Source organism: Hippocampus comes, unplaced genomic scaffold (genome assembly GCF_001891065.2).
Source record: "Hippocampus comes isolate QL1 unplaced genomic scaffold, H_comes_QL1_v1.1 scaffold59, whole genome shotgun sequence".
Taxonomy (NCBI): Eukaryota; Metazoa; Chordata; class Actinopteri; order Syngnathiformes; family Syngnathidae; genus Hippocampus; species Hippocampus comes.
Window position 1 is genome coordinate 199083 of NW_017805406.1, and position 13145 is coordinate 212227.

The following is a 13145-nucleotide window of genomic DNA, read 5'->3' on the forward strand; positions in this document are numbered from 1 at the left end:
GGTTAGGTGAGGGTGGGGGGGATATTCGTAGGCCAATTAATGCAGGATACGTGAACTATGAGACACTACATTCGCCACTTGCTCGCTTGTTAGAAGTGTAAAACTGGTCGTTTTTTGCATTTCCTCTCAAGAATTGTTACACCGAGTATGCAACAGGAAGAACGATGTCTGAATGCAGAGAAGCTTTTCAATAATTTATTTGAAATAAATTAAAACATATCAAAATAAAGTCAGAAATCACACATGCCACATGTTACTGCCTCCACTTCGGGTTTCACATTCCAGCCAGGCTAATTTGTCTTAAACAGCGATTAAGGTTGATCCTAGTTTCTTAAAGCACATTGTATACATCATATCACTGTACTCTAATAGGAATTTTGTTGTTGAAAAATAGTCCTGGAAATTACATTTTTAAAAAATCATTTTTTTCAATAAGTGTGAATTATTGGCAACATAAGTCTGCTTTCTTGCCTCTTACGGAAACATTTGGGCAAACCGAAGATCATTTAAGAGCAATTACGTTGTCAAAAAAGTACAATATACAACAATTTCCTGCTTATTTTAAAACCTACATTGAACAATTTCTTAATTTAATGTAGAAGCAAATACGGCAAATTTTCTATGAACATGGAATTCAACTTGATGTTAAAATAACATTTGCTTTGAAAAATCACAGCAATTTCTCTATTTGACAGTGTAACGCAACAAAGACAACCCGTGATATGGATAAAATAAATAGCACTTCACATAATCATAAATTACCTTCATACAGATATTGTACGTGTTATATAGAATGTAAAAAAAATGTCAATTCCAAAGTGCACCAATGCCATTCTTCTGGCATTCTTAAAATCATTTCAAGAACTCCCGACATCAGTCAATCAAAAATAAACCCCAAATTCATTGCAGCTGTTCCGTTGTCCCATCCTGAAAAAAAATTACCCTCAAAACAAAATATGCAATCCTATTTCAGCTAGAGCCATTTGATACAGAACCAGTTTTGTCCTGAAGCAGCAAAATTTCTCCCCTCCCCAAAGCACTTGCAGAGGTGTCATCCATCAGACTGGGATGGAATAGTCTTGTGCTCAGACAGCTGACTGGGATGCAAGCAGAAAGGATCAGTTATTGGCTGAGCCCGCCCCTCCGTTGGTGCTTGTGCCTTTGCCTTTCCATTTCCCCGATGAGCGGAAAGAGAAGCGCTTGATGAGACGTCGCGAGAAGCTAGCGGACTTCTTTCGACCGCTGTCCGCTGCCGCGGTGAAGTTGTTGCCCATTTTGGAGACGTCCTCGTGGGACTGGCTGAGGCAGGGCTCCTTCTCACGATGTCTTTTGCGGAACAACAGCTTTGATCCGCTCTGCAGGAATCCCACTATGGGATGTAGAGAATACCGCATCAGATATCAACCCATCCAATTTCTACTAGCTAAGATTCGAACCCCTAACCTCAGATCAGTAAATTGCTGTGTTGTGATGCTTTTTTTAGTACTAGCCAACAGGTGGCAGTAAGATATCTTATTTTGTACCCATGACAGTGCTACAAAGAATAAATCGGTAAAACCAGAAACTAACAATAAAACAATCAGCTCTAAAAAGACAACATTTCCGTTACATTGATTTGACATGACAGTGTCATTATGTCACCTTTATGGTCCTTGAGGCTGCGTGTTTCGAAAGCACCAGTGGAGCCAGTGTCTGATTCCACATCATCCACAGAGGGACGCTCTGACACATCAGAAGGTGTGGTTTCATCCGGCTCTTGGTGGTGCCGCGCCCCAAAATGGTTGCTTTGCATGGCCGCGTCCATTGCTGCGGCGTAGCCGCTTGACAGCGTGCAGTCATCTTGACACAGTGGAACCTGAGAAGTCAAAGGAGTCGATTTCAAGTTTTCCTGTTGCGTCGCCACCATCCAACTTGTGGTATGCTTTTATTGGGATAGCGCATTTTAGACCCCATGTGCTTCACATAGTTAAAAATATCAACATTTAAGGCATTGACTGTCATCATCTGCACTGTCTTCAAATGTGTCAGGTTACCACTGCAGCCTCTTGAAGTGGAAACGTTTCTCTTTCGCTTCGAAATCAGGTCACAAGACTGCTGTAATGTGACCTGAACGTGCTCGGAGGGGGTCTGCAGTGTGGTAGCTGAGACTGACACTTAAATTTAGGTGTGTGTATACCGTCAATCTCGTAAAATGATGGTCTGCGTCATATTTTAACAAAACATATTTTCTTGACTTTAAATATCTCGTCAGGATGCTGGCCTAAAAAATCGGTGACATCCTTCGTTAAACAGCTCCTTCAATTCTACCCCTGAAATGAAGATATGACGAAATATAAATCCGTATTTGGTTCCGTTTTTACTACCTTCTATCTCTCATTACAACTCTTAATTCTCTGACCTTTGACACGCCCGAGATGATCAGTGTGCTTCTCTTTGTCGGAGTCTTTCGAGCCACTTTGGAGTCAGTCAGTTGACGAATGGCTGTTTCTGCAACAGGATCCAAGCCATTAGATAAGCGGCTGGCCTCTATGCAACAACACACAAATATAAAATCAGCATTTTTTGGGGGTGGGGGGTGTTGATCTGCACCATGTTCCTGTTATACAGCTGCTGATTGCCTATAGAGAGTTCTACTGTGTTTTTCAATGCAGCGCATTGACAAAAGGACTGTGACACACAACCATTACACAAGTGCAGGACTATTACTACCCTACAAGATTCTGGAATGAGTCTGTGTCAATTTACTGATGCTTGACCGGCACTGTGGACAATCTCTGTTCTAATTCTTCCCCAAAAAGTGTTTTTTTTTTTTTTTCTTCATGGTTTCATTAAGAGGCTCATCCCAATACTTTTGTCCAGGTGCTGTTTGGCCTCGTGGTTTCTAACTCACTGCTGGGATCAGGGTTCGGGGTGCCTCTTCCATCAGAGAGAACGGTGGGCTTCTTCTCTGTCACCTCCACTTTGGCCGGCGAACGCAAAGGAGAATCACCTACAGGTGATGAACTCAGGTAAAGGCGTTGTTCACCAACAAAGTCATTCATGCTTCAAATGTACCTGGACTGCGCTGCAATTTCAGTCTGGATTGGACCGTCGTTACAGTGGTGACGATGGTTCCGTCCGGCATGATGGTTCGGTCCACGTCGACTTTTTTGGTGGGGGTGAGTGAGGAGCGCGGTGGTGGGCGGAGTTCCTCCGTTTCCACATAGAGCAGCTGAGTGGATTAAGTAATAAGTTTAGCAATTCGTTTCGCAATTATCTGTGCACAGAGATCAGAGAAAAGGAATCTGCGGGGAAACCTTCCTCAAGAATGTGAGGAATGTCCTTTCACATTCAGTGAGATGCGAAATCACAAGGCGGCTGATCAAAGGGTTAGAAAGGGGCTAATGCTACATGCTAACTCATTCCATGTCTTTTTAATAATTGTCACGAGTCCCAGCTTGTCACTCACTTCTGCTGTAATGGTGGCGATAGGCTCCAAGGAGTGGCTCGGGCTTATTGTGAGTAGGACAGAGGTAGGAACTTTGGACTGGAGGTCCAAGGCAAAGGAGGCATGCCCGGGAAGGAATTCTAGCAGACCAAAGAGAGAGAGGAAAATACAGAGTTAACTGCAAACGTTTTAGCGTATGGATCCTGTCGCGGTCTGAGCATTGCGGCGAAATAAGTTTCTGGACGGGAGCCCAGACTGCGCTGTGCCTTACGCTCGCTTCTGCCATTCCGCTCCAGAAGTCTCGCTCTCAGCTCTTTGGTTTCTGGGCTCAGCTCCCTTCAACACAAAGGACACAGCTGGGTTAGTCATCCTGGAAAAAAAAATATCCCACTTTGCAAGCTTTTTAAAAAAACAAAAAAACAAAAACACATTCACTTCTTTTTAAAAACGTTGCCAATCCTGGCATATTATGAGATGCCTTCTCACAGGGTAATTTCTTCTCGCCATTCCACTGGGGTCTTTGGGTTGTGGGGCACAGGCAGAAAGGAGGTTGTCCTTTCTGAAGAGGGGTGGTTGAGGCTGAGGACGCAGCACAGCTCCACTGAGCTACACCAGCCTGCAAGCACACACGGCAAGCTCCGTGAGGCGGTGGCGGACAGAACGCCGGACAGAAAGGAAACCAAAGCCACGCAGGGGAACGAATCTGACCTTTACTTAAGGTCACCCTGAGCTGCCGTAGAAGTAGTCGCTGCACAAAGACACTCTGGGGTACAGGCTTTAATCCTAGCGATAGCTGCTCCACGGGGACCTGTGAGCAGAAAAAAAACACAATGCTGTCTTCGGGCGAGAAGTGGAGTCCGTGTATTTCGGCTCACGTTCTCACCCTTTGGATTTAGAGTCTTCGATGAATCTTACGAGGCCTTAGATTTAGGCATATTCTAATCCGGCTGGAAATAAAAGTGAGGAAGAAGGATCCTTACTGGAGATGTCGTTGTGCAAGCCCTGAGGTTGAGCATCATGGCCGGATGAGAGCTGAAGAGAGTGTCCTCAATAAGGCTCTTGATCACATCCAAGTCTCCCTTGTCATCCGGGCCCTGGAAGGAACCGCCAGTTGATGAGACAACTGATAATCCGCGAGCAAGACACCGCTGCAAGAAAGGAACATAACTCGTTCCATGAACTGATATATAAAATGTCAGCCCAACTGTGACTCACACTTTTGATGGCCTTTTGTACAGTACAATACCGTTTGCATTTTATAAAAGATTTTTCAAAAGCACACTAGAGGAGATAATATTTATTCGCATTTTTTTATTACTCTCTTTAAAAAGAAAGCGCATCTTTCTATTTCCTTCCCAAACCTGATCGAAAAACAATTTCCTCCATGTTTAAAGTGCAGAATCTTACTCGAGAGGGGCTGGAGGGGGATGGTGTGGGGGGGGGGATTCACAACAGCACGAGTGCTAACATGGAATCTTCTCACATGTCTCGGCAGTTTGCACGGCGACGCGGTCAATTTCAACGATGGCTGCTTGGAAAGAGTCCACGACACCAAGAGTCCTTCGTCCTCCGCGTCCTCCAGACTTACGACCACCTGATGAACGGAATCGGGACACGCGGGACGCAAGGTCGGAGAACGTGTTACACATGGAGACGGACAGCAGACCGTAAAACGTTTCCATGGATGTTGTGCACAACTGAAATCAAGTTTCTCGTCGACACAAACTAGGTATGAACTCGACGCGCTGTAGCCTGTCCATGGTGTTCTGTTGCTTATGTCATCATCAGTGACGGCACGTCTTCTCATTCCCCCCTCGTCGAGTAACTATTTGACTAGCGATGCAAATGTACTCGCTCGTAAAAGAGACGTGCAAACTCAAAAGGAACCAGGTGGTGTGCCTCGGTACCTTTGCCACTGTCGGTGCGATTGTAATCTGATAGGTGTCCATGGCGACGGCAGCGGGGGACTGCTGAGTAACCGTCACAGGAAATGCCACCGTGTCCACCCGACATTTACAATGTAAAACCTGCCGGGCAAGAAAAGGGGTCGTCAGAGATTGGCACCATCAATCCAGGCTCTTCTATCTTGCGTCATCGAAATTCACTCTTTCTTCACGTCGCGATATGTGTCAACAAAATATTTCCAGCAGAAACCTAAATTCAATGCATTTTTTTAAAATTTCGGTCGTCTCTGAAGGGGTAAGTATTAAAGCGCACTTAACACCCAATGACAATCACGCTTTCAAAATCGGACGCTATTGAGAAACCAAGATTCAAAAAAAAAAAAAAAAAAAGTAAACGATTCATCGATGACCCAAAACGAATGTAATTAATTTGAGAAGTGATAAGATGCGGATTGATCGTTGCGCCTCTCCTACGGTTCAAGCACGGGCGCACAAATAACGTACAGCGACGGACGATTACGCACCGTTCTGTGTGCAGACTGGTCAGCGCAGGTCACGCTCTCGATTGCGGGGACGGCAATAAACTGGACTCTGCTGTCAAAAGTGATTTGGATGGAGCTCTGCGAGAGACAGAGGGAGGCAGAGAAGAAACGGACTCAAATATTACGTAAGCGGACGTGACCGTGAAGAGGCAACACACTTTTTTGGATGACATCAAAGATTGTGAACCGCAGCGGTAGTGCGAGTCTTGTGTGCAGCTCGCGAGCAATTAGTCAGAGGCCTGAGGGAGGGCGGCTTTTTTTTTTCTTTTCTTTCTTTCCCGTTTCCTTCTCTCCCAGCCGGCTAATGAAACTTGGTCCGTATCACGAGGACACCAACTAACTAGGGCAGTGTATGAATTTTAAACACGGTTGGTGTCAGGCATGGAAGAACTGCACCGATCTCATTCCATGGCTACAGCAAGTTTGTTGTTGTTGTTGTTTTTTTTTTTTTTTGCCTATGCCAAAGGTTCGCCGTTTTTGAATGACGATACTGTCCATGTCTTTCCACCATCTGGTCGTGTAATGCGGTTGCCAGACAACCAAGGGGGTTATTGCGGTCGCCGCTCATGACACGGACATGACAGCGCTGCGACGGCCAGCAGCGAGTTGCATTTTGTTCAGTCAGAACGAGGACGCTGGCATGCAAAATGGCGACATATGTTTGACCGAAGGCTGATAAGGGAGCATGTTCAAGTTCATGGGAGATTGTGACTCCGTTGCGGATTCCACTGTCTTCATGAGCGAGATACTCCCAGTTCAGTGATGTCATTCATGACTTGGAACCGGCTTCAAAGCATAATTACACAATAACGTTTCTGAATTTTGAAGATGTCGTACTTGCTCTGCGCGCCATTTGAGTTGTTTTCACCGCAGAACTCAAAAGTGGATAATTATAGTCATCCTAGATGAGGCATATTTTCACTTGATCAAACATGAACTACTTTATAAAGCCACAGATTTATATACAATTTAGGAGATTCATTATCTAATTAGATAGAAGCATGCGCGTGTCGCCATGCGCATTTAATCTGTCCAGGCCCTTCAGAATCAGTCGAGCTGGCCGATGTCAACGGGACTGTGACTTGAAGCAGTCAGATTTCAAATTCATCCTCACCAGCCACGGGGAGCCGGGCCTTGGATGATACCCGCATTTTTCCGTCCCTTTTTTTTGGGGGGTCACTGCCCCAAGTGCTCCGACCAACTCCAAAATCAAACATCACCAGAATCCGGCGGATCACCGCTGTGTGTTTCTGCCGAACGATCCGCTTTCGTGCACCTCATTGTCTGACTCAGGAGATGCAAGTGTGAGAAAACAAAATCCCCCCATTGTCAGAACATATGTCTCTCTAGATGCAAGTCCAATCTCTTCCAAGCTGAAGAGCGGAGGCGGGGCAGAAGTAGGAGGATGATTTAACTTAGTTTGCGCCGCCTGCGTGTTCCTACGCGAGAGAGGCAAAGTGCGGCGCTGCAGGCTGACGTAGGTCTGGACCAACACGATGGTCACGTGACGACACACTACAAACAGCGATGTTTACTTTGCTTGGCCCAAGCCTCGAAAACTGCTCGGTCAGCCGGCCATTCATCGCATCCAAAGAGCGCGAGCAAATACAAAGTGATGCATCTCCGATTGCGTGCCATCCAGAAACGGGTTCTGATTGAGTGCGCGCGCGTGCGCTCGCCAAGGTGTATTGCCAAAATTTTGTCCCAAAGAACGCTGGCGTCTGCATCAGGCTAATTAAGACCATGGTGCACAAATTCCCCCCGAACGTCACTGCTAATCATGCTAAAACGAGACAAAGAGAGCCCATGAGATATTAGCAAATTAAGACACAAGAGGGGGTGAGGGGTTGGGGGGGCGGGTGTCCGGATTAGTCAACGCCTCTTAGCAGAATGACCTTAGATTAGTCTAGTTGCTCATGGAAGGCAGAAGGGTCTTCTCATATTTACTTGCGTGACGCCTCGCCCAAGGCTCAGAGTATGTTTACAAAAAAAAAAAAACGAATGCAAATGCATCTCAGTAGCTAGCTTTTTGAGGACATGACGCGCGAGCAAATCAAACGCTTCTTTCCTTCTTCTAAGGGCATGTCATGTACTGTACTCCAAAGCGCCGAGGCACTAGGTTGCTAAGGCTAATATCATCTCACACATTCAAACACCCCCTCTCCACCCCCGAAAAAATAAAAAAAACGGCAAAGACTTTGCCAATTTTTCTCTCAGCGCGGGAACCAGACCTTATTTTTGTCATCAACGGGCGAAAGCTCGCGGCACATCCACTGGATTTGTCCTTGTGACCTCTGTTCGTACGCACGTGTCGGTTATTTGTGGGCTATCCTGAGGACTACGACTGTGTCACTTCAGGTTTGTCAGAAACATTCTGGTTCGCACCCGAGGGCTGGTCACTTCTGAAAAAAACCACAAGCGGTAACCAGGAATACGCTCAGCCGGTGGCTGCGGCCGACCTTCAGTCGCCTGTTCGGTCTTTTCTTTTCGTTTCTCAATGAGAGATTGAGGTCACAACAGTGACAGCAAATAACTACGTGCAAGATTGTCGATTCTGTTTTGTTATTCGTTTCTGTTTTATTATTATTCTTCAAACAGTAGTCAGATTAAACGGACATTTTCTTTCTACATGAATGAATATCGGGAAAAGGGATATCTTTCACATGCATACTGGTCTAAATGAAGGTTTAGTGGCAAGTTGGGCTAAAAGAGAGAACAGTCCATGATTGCACTCAGCACCTTTCCGAACTCATCAGTGCAACACTGGGCCAACATCCCGGGAAGTGAAGCTCAAGAGATTAGAAAGAAGTCTGGTTGCCAACACGTCGGAAGATGTTATTTGTTCTCTTTAATATTGACAGAGGTTTGGACTTTGACATTTTTCTTATCAGTTTTTTTTTTTCTTTCAGGCAATCTTGATGACGCCGACCAGGATCCAAGGTATGAAACTTGACCAAATATGATGGCCATACCTCTGTTGTGTATACAAAAAGTGTCATAAAAGTGCAGTATCCAGAAGACATCATCATTGGCGTATAAATCACCAAGACATAAATGCCTCCGATTGAAACCATAAAACTTACAATCGTTCCTCTGCGACGAATGACATCAAAAGAGTCATTGGCCCCATTTTGGTACAAACCTAAATCATTGTTTATCGGAAACCGTGTGCACACAGTGTGTCTTACTGTGGCGCTGAGGAAGTCGTTCTGTTGCTATGACCGTAATTAACCAGCTGCAGTGGAGGCCCACTCCGCGGATTAAAGCGAAAAGACCCGGAAGAAGGGGCTGGAGTGTTTCTTCGCAGTCATTATCAGCGTCATCGTTTTTGACAGATGTGGAAATCTGTGAAGAACCCGGCTGCAAGTACTTAACATCTCGCTCCGCAACTCCCCTTTTCGGACCCTGATTGACAGAACTAGAAGGACAATTAGAATCTATATATACATATGCATGCCGCCGGGTGCTTAAAATTGACTGAATAACTCCGTAACCACAAATTGCGAGTACTGAGTGACTTAGAATCGCAAGTTGTTAGCCTGCTAAGACAAATTAGGAACATCCATCCATCAAACTGACCTGTGTCCGTCTCACCCATAAAATGAAGGGGGTGGGGAGGTGGGTGGATGAGAAGACAATGAAACCATTCATGACATTGCCCATTGAAAATTTAAAAAAAAAAAAAACAACAACAACAAAAAAACAGGAATATAATGCGGTGATAATCTCTCACATCAATATCCGCAATCCGCATCAATATCATGGCACCGCCATGATGTCATTGTTGAAGGATGACAACGTGGCTTTGGGCTATGATCTCGCCTTTGACTTTCACATCTGATGAGTAAATCCAAATAGATGAATAATTTTAATCACAGCGTGCACTTCCCCTTTCGAAGCATTCATATGAATTATGTCAAGACCTCTGCCAGACCTTGAATACGGGACAAGAGCGAAGGTTCATGCGAAAAGGCGAATCCCCTCATGGCCCTGTGCCCCCACCCCCCCACCCCCTTTGGGGGCTCTTGTTTTGTTTTGCTCACACAGAGCCGCAATTGCCAAAATGCAAAGCAGAGGAAAAAGTGCACGACATTCAGTGCGGCGGGCCAAGAATGGGGTGTGACTTGCATGTAGCAGCCATGTCCCGCAGCAGGTTTTTCAAGTTCAAGAACGACGCGAAGAACATCCCAGACGAGCTCCAATGTGGCCGTGAGTGTATCAAATTAGACTCGCGTTTTGTCATCTCAGCCACTATCGTCTGCAGTCAAGTGATTAGCATACGCCGCAGACGCAGCTCGAATAACAGGACGCTTGTGCACCCGCACACATGTGCCAGGATTTATTTATTATTTTTTTTAAAATACAAATGAGCGAATAAAGTTGCCGCGGCTGGCGGTCTCATTTCAGAAAGTGTCAGCTGATAATCACATGAACACACTGAAGGGAGCAGCTTGTCTCTGCACTGAGCGACATTCCCCATGAAAAATGATCTGTTTTAATTCATTTTATCGCCCAATCAATAGGACCTTTTTCTGACTTCCTATGATTGAATTTCCTAGCAGGACGATGAGCTTCTGCAGTCCAGGCTGATCCTATCTCCCAGAATGATAACGGTCCCGCCACTCTCATCTTCCACGAACTACGAAAAGCCCCGTCAAGTACCAAACAAGCGGACCGACAAACACCAGGCCATGATTTATTTTCCCACTAATGTTAGCAATACTCACTCAGGTGCAGGTGAGTATTCTACCGAGTGACATTTCAATATAGAATTGCTGAACCAAACAATGGTGAGCCTCGCACGGCGCTGCAGTTTGCAGAGAAGGTGAACGATGAAGCATCATGCAGGGGTGTTTCTAATTTTACTTTATTTAGTTCTGTTCTGAGTATACGGTACCGCCACAGAGTCATTATACAACATAGCTTGAGGGGGGAAAAAAAAAAGCCGAGCTACTAAACTTTGCCAGGAGTCCACATCCTCTGGGTTTTGCTTTTAAATAGTTCAATATATTCAATTAAAACTACGGGGAACTATCACTCCGTTGCTGCTGGTGGTGGTCTGTTGCCGTGGGTGATCAGACATTGGCGGGTCAGTGCAGATGCAAATTACGACTACGCTATTACTGTTCACAAAGATGATGGGGGGGCAGGGGGCAAACTGCCGAACATTGCTCCGTTGTGGCTATAATTCTAAAGCGAAGCGGCCACCGTTTCAAATCAGTAAAGAAGGCTATTTTTGCAAGGTGTAGGCGTTCATACTGCGATTATACCGGCCGGTCTTGTCTCTACGCTCTTCTGCTTCAGAGCTGTTACGCAAGGACATGCCCCACATCCTCTTATCCATGAGACTCTCCAACATCCACTTCCAGCACACGGAGAGAGCATCAAAATTCACACCTGCGCTGCTTCTCTCCACACTACCAGCGCGCGCCCTCTGTCCTTGTGTACCTCCTCGCGTGATGATGAAAAGAATTCTCACTCACCCCATTCCTGCAAGCTTGCTCATTCAGAGCTTTGACCCAGCTCCTCCGACACTGCTCGCTGAACGACTTGAAGGAGAAGAGGGAGGTCAACAAGGCTTTAACCCCGACTTCCGACTCGGCTCCTGCATCCCGAGCCGGGCGCAACTTGAGCAGGAAGCCCCACGCACCTGCGGCCAAGCCGTGATGACGATGCTGCCCGAGGGAGGGACGCAGCTGACGGTGTTGATGCTCGGCCGCTTTCCTGGTTCTCCACTGCTGCAGGAGGCTCAGCGAGAACTGGAAGAGCCAGACCAGCACGATGAGTAAGGAGGCCAGGAAAAGCCCCACCAGAGCCAGCCAGCTCAACTTTTGGAGCTCCATCACCATCTCCTGCAGCCTCTCATGTCTACGTAGAAATGTCAGGGACTGTCAGAAGAGGGCAGACAGACACCCTTCAAACTGTGAAACATACCAAACAGACAGTTAGCCTCGCAGCAATATGGACCATTATAATATGCTAAACTAAGAATCAAGAACAGGATTGGTGGTGCTTTTGAAGGATCCTAATAAGCTTCTTGAAGTCATAATTAAATACAGCGTGACCATGTGCATCCGCGCGTGTAAGAGAGGAAGCTCAAATATGATATTTGTGATGAGATTTAAATGAACCCACCGTTTAACTTGGACGGTCCTGGCTGCAGAATGCGAATGGAAAGCAAGTCGCGGTAACATGAAGCTGCTGCCTTCATGGCGATAAAGAGAGGCGCCAACAGCATATGACTTTGTCCCATTGCACACACTGCATTGCTCACGCGAGCGTCTCTCATTTAAAAAAAAAAATATTTTTTTTTAAATTTCACCCTCACGCTTAATGATCCTGTACTGCCCGATCCCCTCGGTTCCAAATCTCCCCTGATCTCCCAGCGAGACAGACCTCCACAATACGGCAATTGGAACGGGAGAATGACGTCAACCTGCAGGTGGCGCTGCAGGGCGGAATGTATAAGGTAAAACGGAAAAAGAAACACGGCTTTCGAAATAAAAGCGTTCAGGAATGAGATCGATGAGTTCAACCACTTTCAACGAGTGAGCAAACTATTGTATGACTCACTTTTTGTTACCTTTATTTATAAATAATAAAAAATATGTAAATACCATTATTTAATACTCTATGCTAAATTTCTTTTTAGTTCAATATTTTGCCATACTTGTGCAATTATGAGTCCACCCTAAAAATATTTTAAATATAATTTCGGAATTATGCATGGCAATATATGTTGTCTTTTAAAGCCTTGCAATTTTGATACATTTTGAGAGGAATATTTAGTGTGCAGTACTGTAAGAATAAAATGAGATTTTATTTTGAAAACAGTAGTAGGAAGTATATTGTCACAAGGAAACGTACAGTGTAATCTGACATTCGGAGAGTATTTTTTGTGTTTCTTCTTTCATAAACCTGTCATATTTTATCGTAAAATCTCCCAAAGGCAACTGGTATGATTTATGGAGCTATTCATTATTTATTTCAATTATGCGTCACTGTATAATGTCTTAAAATGGCAGCATGATGTTATATTTTTTTTTAAATTTCACCCTCACGCTTAATGATCCTGTACTGCCCGATCCCCTCGGTTCCAAATCTCCCCTGATCTCCCAGCGAGACAGACCTCCACAATACGGCAATTGGAACGGGAGAATGACGTCAACCTGCAGGTGGCGCTGCAGGGCGGAATGTATAAGGTAAAACGGAAAAAGAAACACGGCTTTCGAAATAAAAGCGTTCAGGAATGAGATCGATGAGTTCAACCAC

At 45.4% G+C, this 13145-nt stretch overlaps 1 protein-coding gene and 1 long non-coding RNA gene across 8 annotated transcripts; one reads left to right on the forward strand and one right to left on the reverse strand.

Moving 5' to 3' along the window:
* Positions 1-180: 180 nt before the first annotated feature.
* On the reverse strand, positions 181-12684 carry c2cd2l (c2cd2 like). Of its 6 annotated transcripts, none has more exons than XM_019873353.1 (16): positions 12009-12680; positions 11720-11741; positions 11357-11632; positions 5856-5951; positions 5335-5454; positions 4911-5021; positions 4408-4521; positions 4136-4235; positions 3914-4043; positions 3699-3763; positions 3449-3567; positions 3055-3211; positions 2891-2989; positions 2399-2526; positions 1642-1855; positions 181-1369 (listed from the first exon to the last, which is right to left on the reverse strand). In XM_019873353.1, exons 1-16 carry the CDS (start codon positions 12065-12067, stop codon positions 1119-1121), a joined length of 2061 nt encoding a protein of 686 aa, XP_019728912.1. In that variant the 5' UTR covers positions 12068-12680; the 3' UTR covers positions 181-1118. The 6 variants fall into 6 exon arrangements, with proteins under 6 accessions (XP_019728912.1, XP_019728913.1, XP_019728910.1 ...); XM_019873354.1 differs by having other exon boundaries at positions 11720-11794; positions 12009-12679; XM_019873351.1 differs by having other exon boundaries at positions 2399-2487; positions 11357-11741; positions 12009-12684.
* Positions 1832-11358, forward strand: LOC109517891 (uncharacterized). Of its 2 annotated transcripts, XR_002168628.1 has the most exons (7): positions 1832-1916; positions 2029-2164; positions 2860-3008; positions 4923-5055; positions 8783-8813; positions 9921-10610; positions 11178-11358. It is a non-coding gene; the product is annotated as an uncharacterized LOC109517891 (long non-coding RNA). The 2 variants fall into 2 exon arrangements; XR_002168627.1 differs by lacking the exon at positions 11178-11358 and having other exon boundaries at positions 9921-10803.
* Positions 12685-13145: the final 461 nt, after the last annotated feature.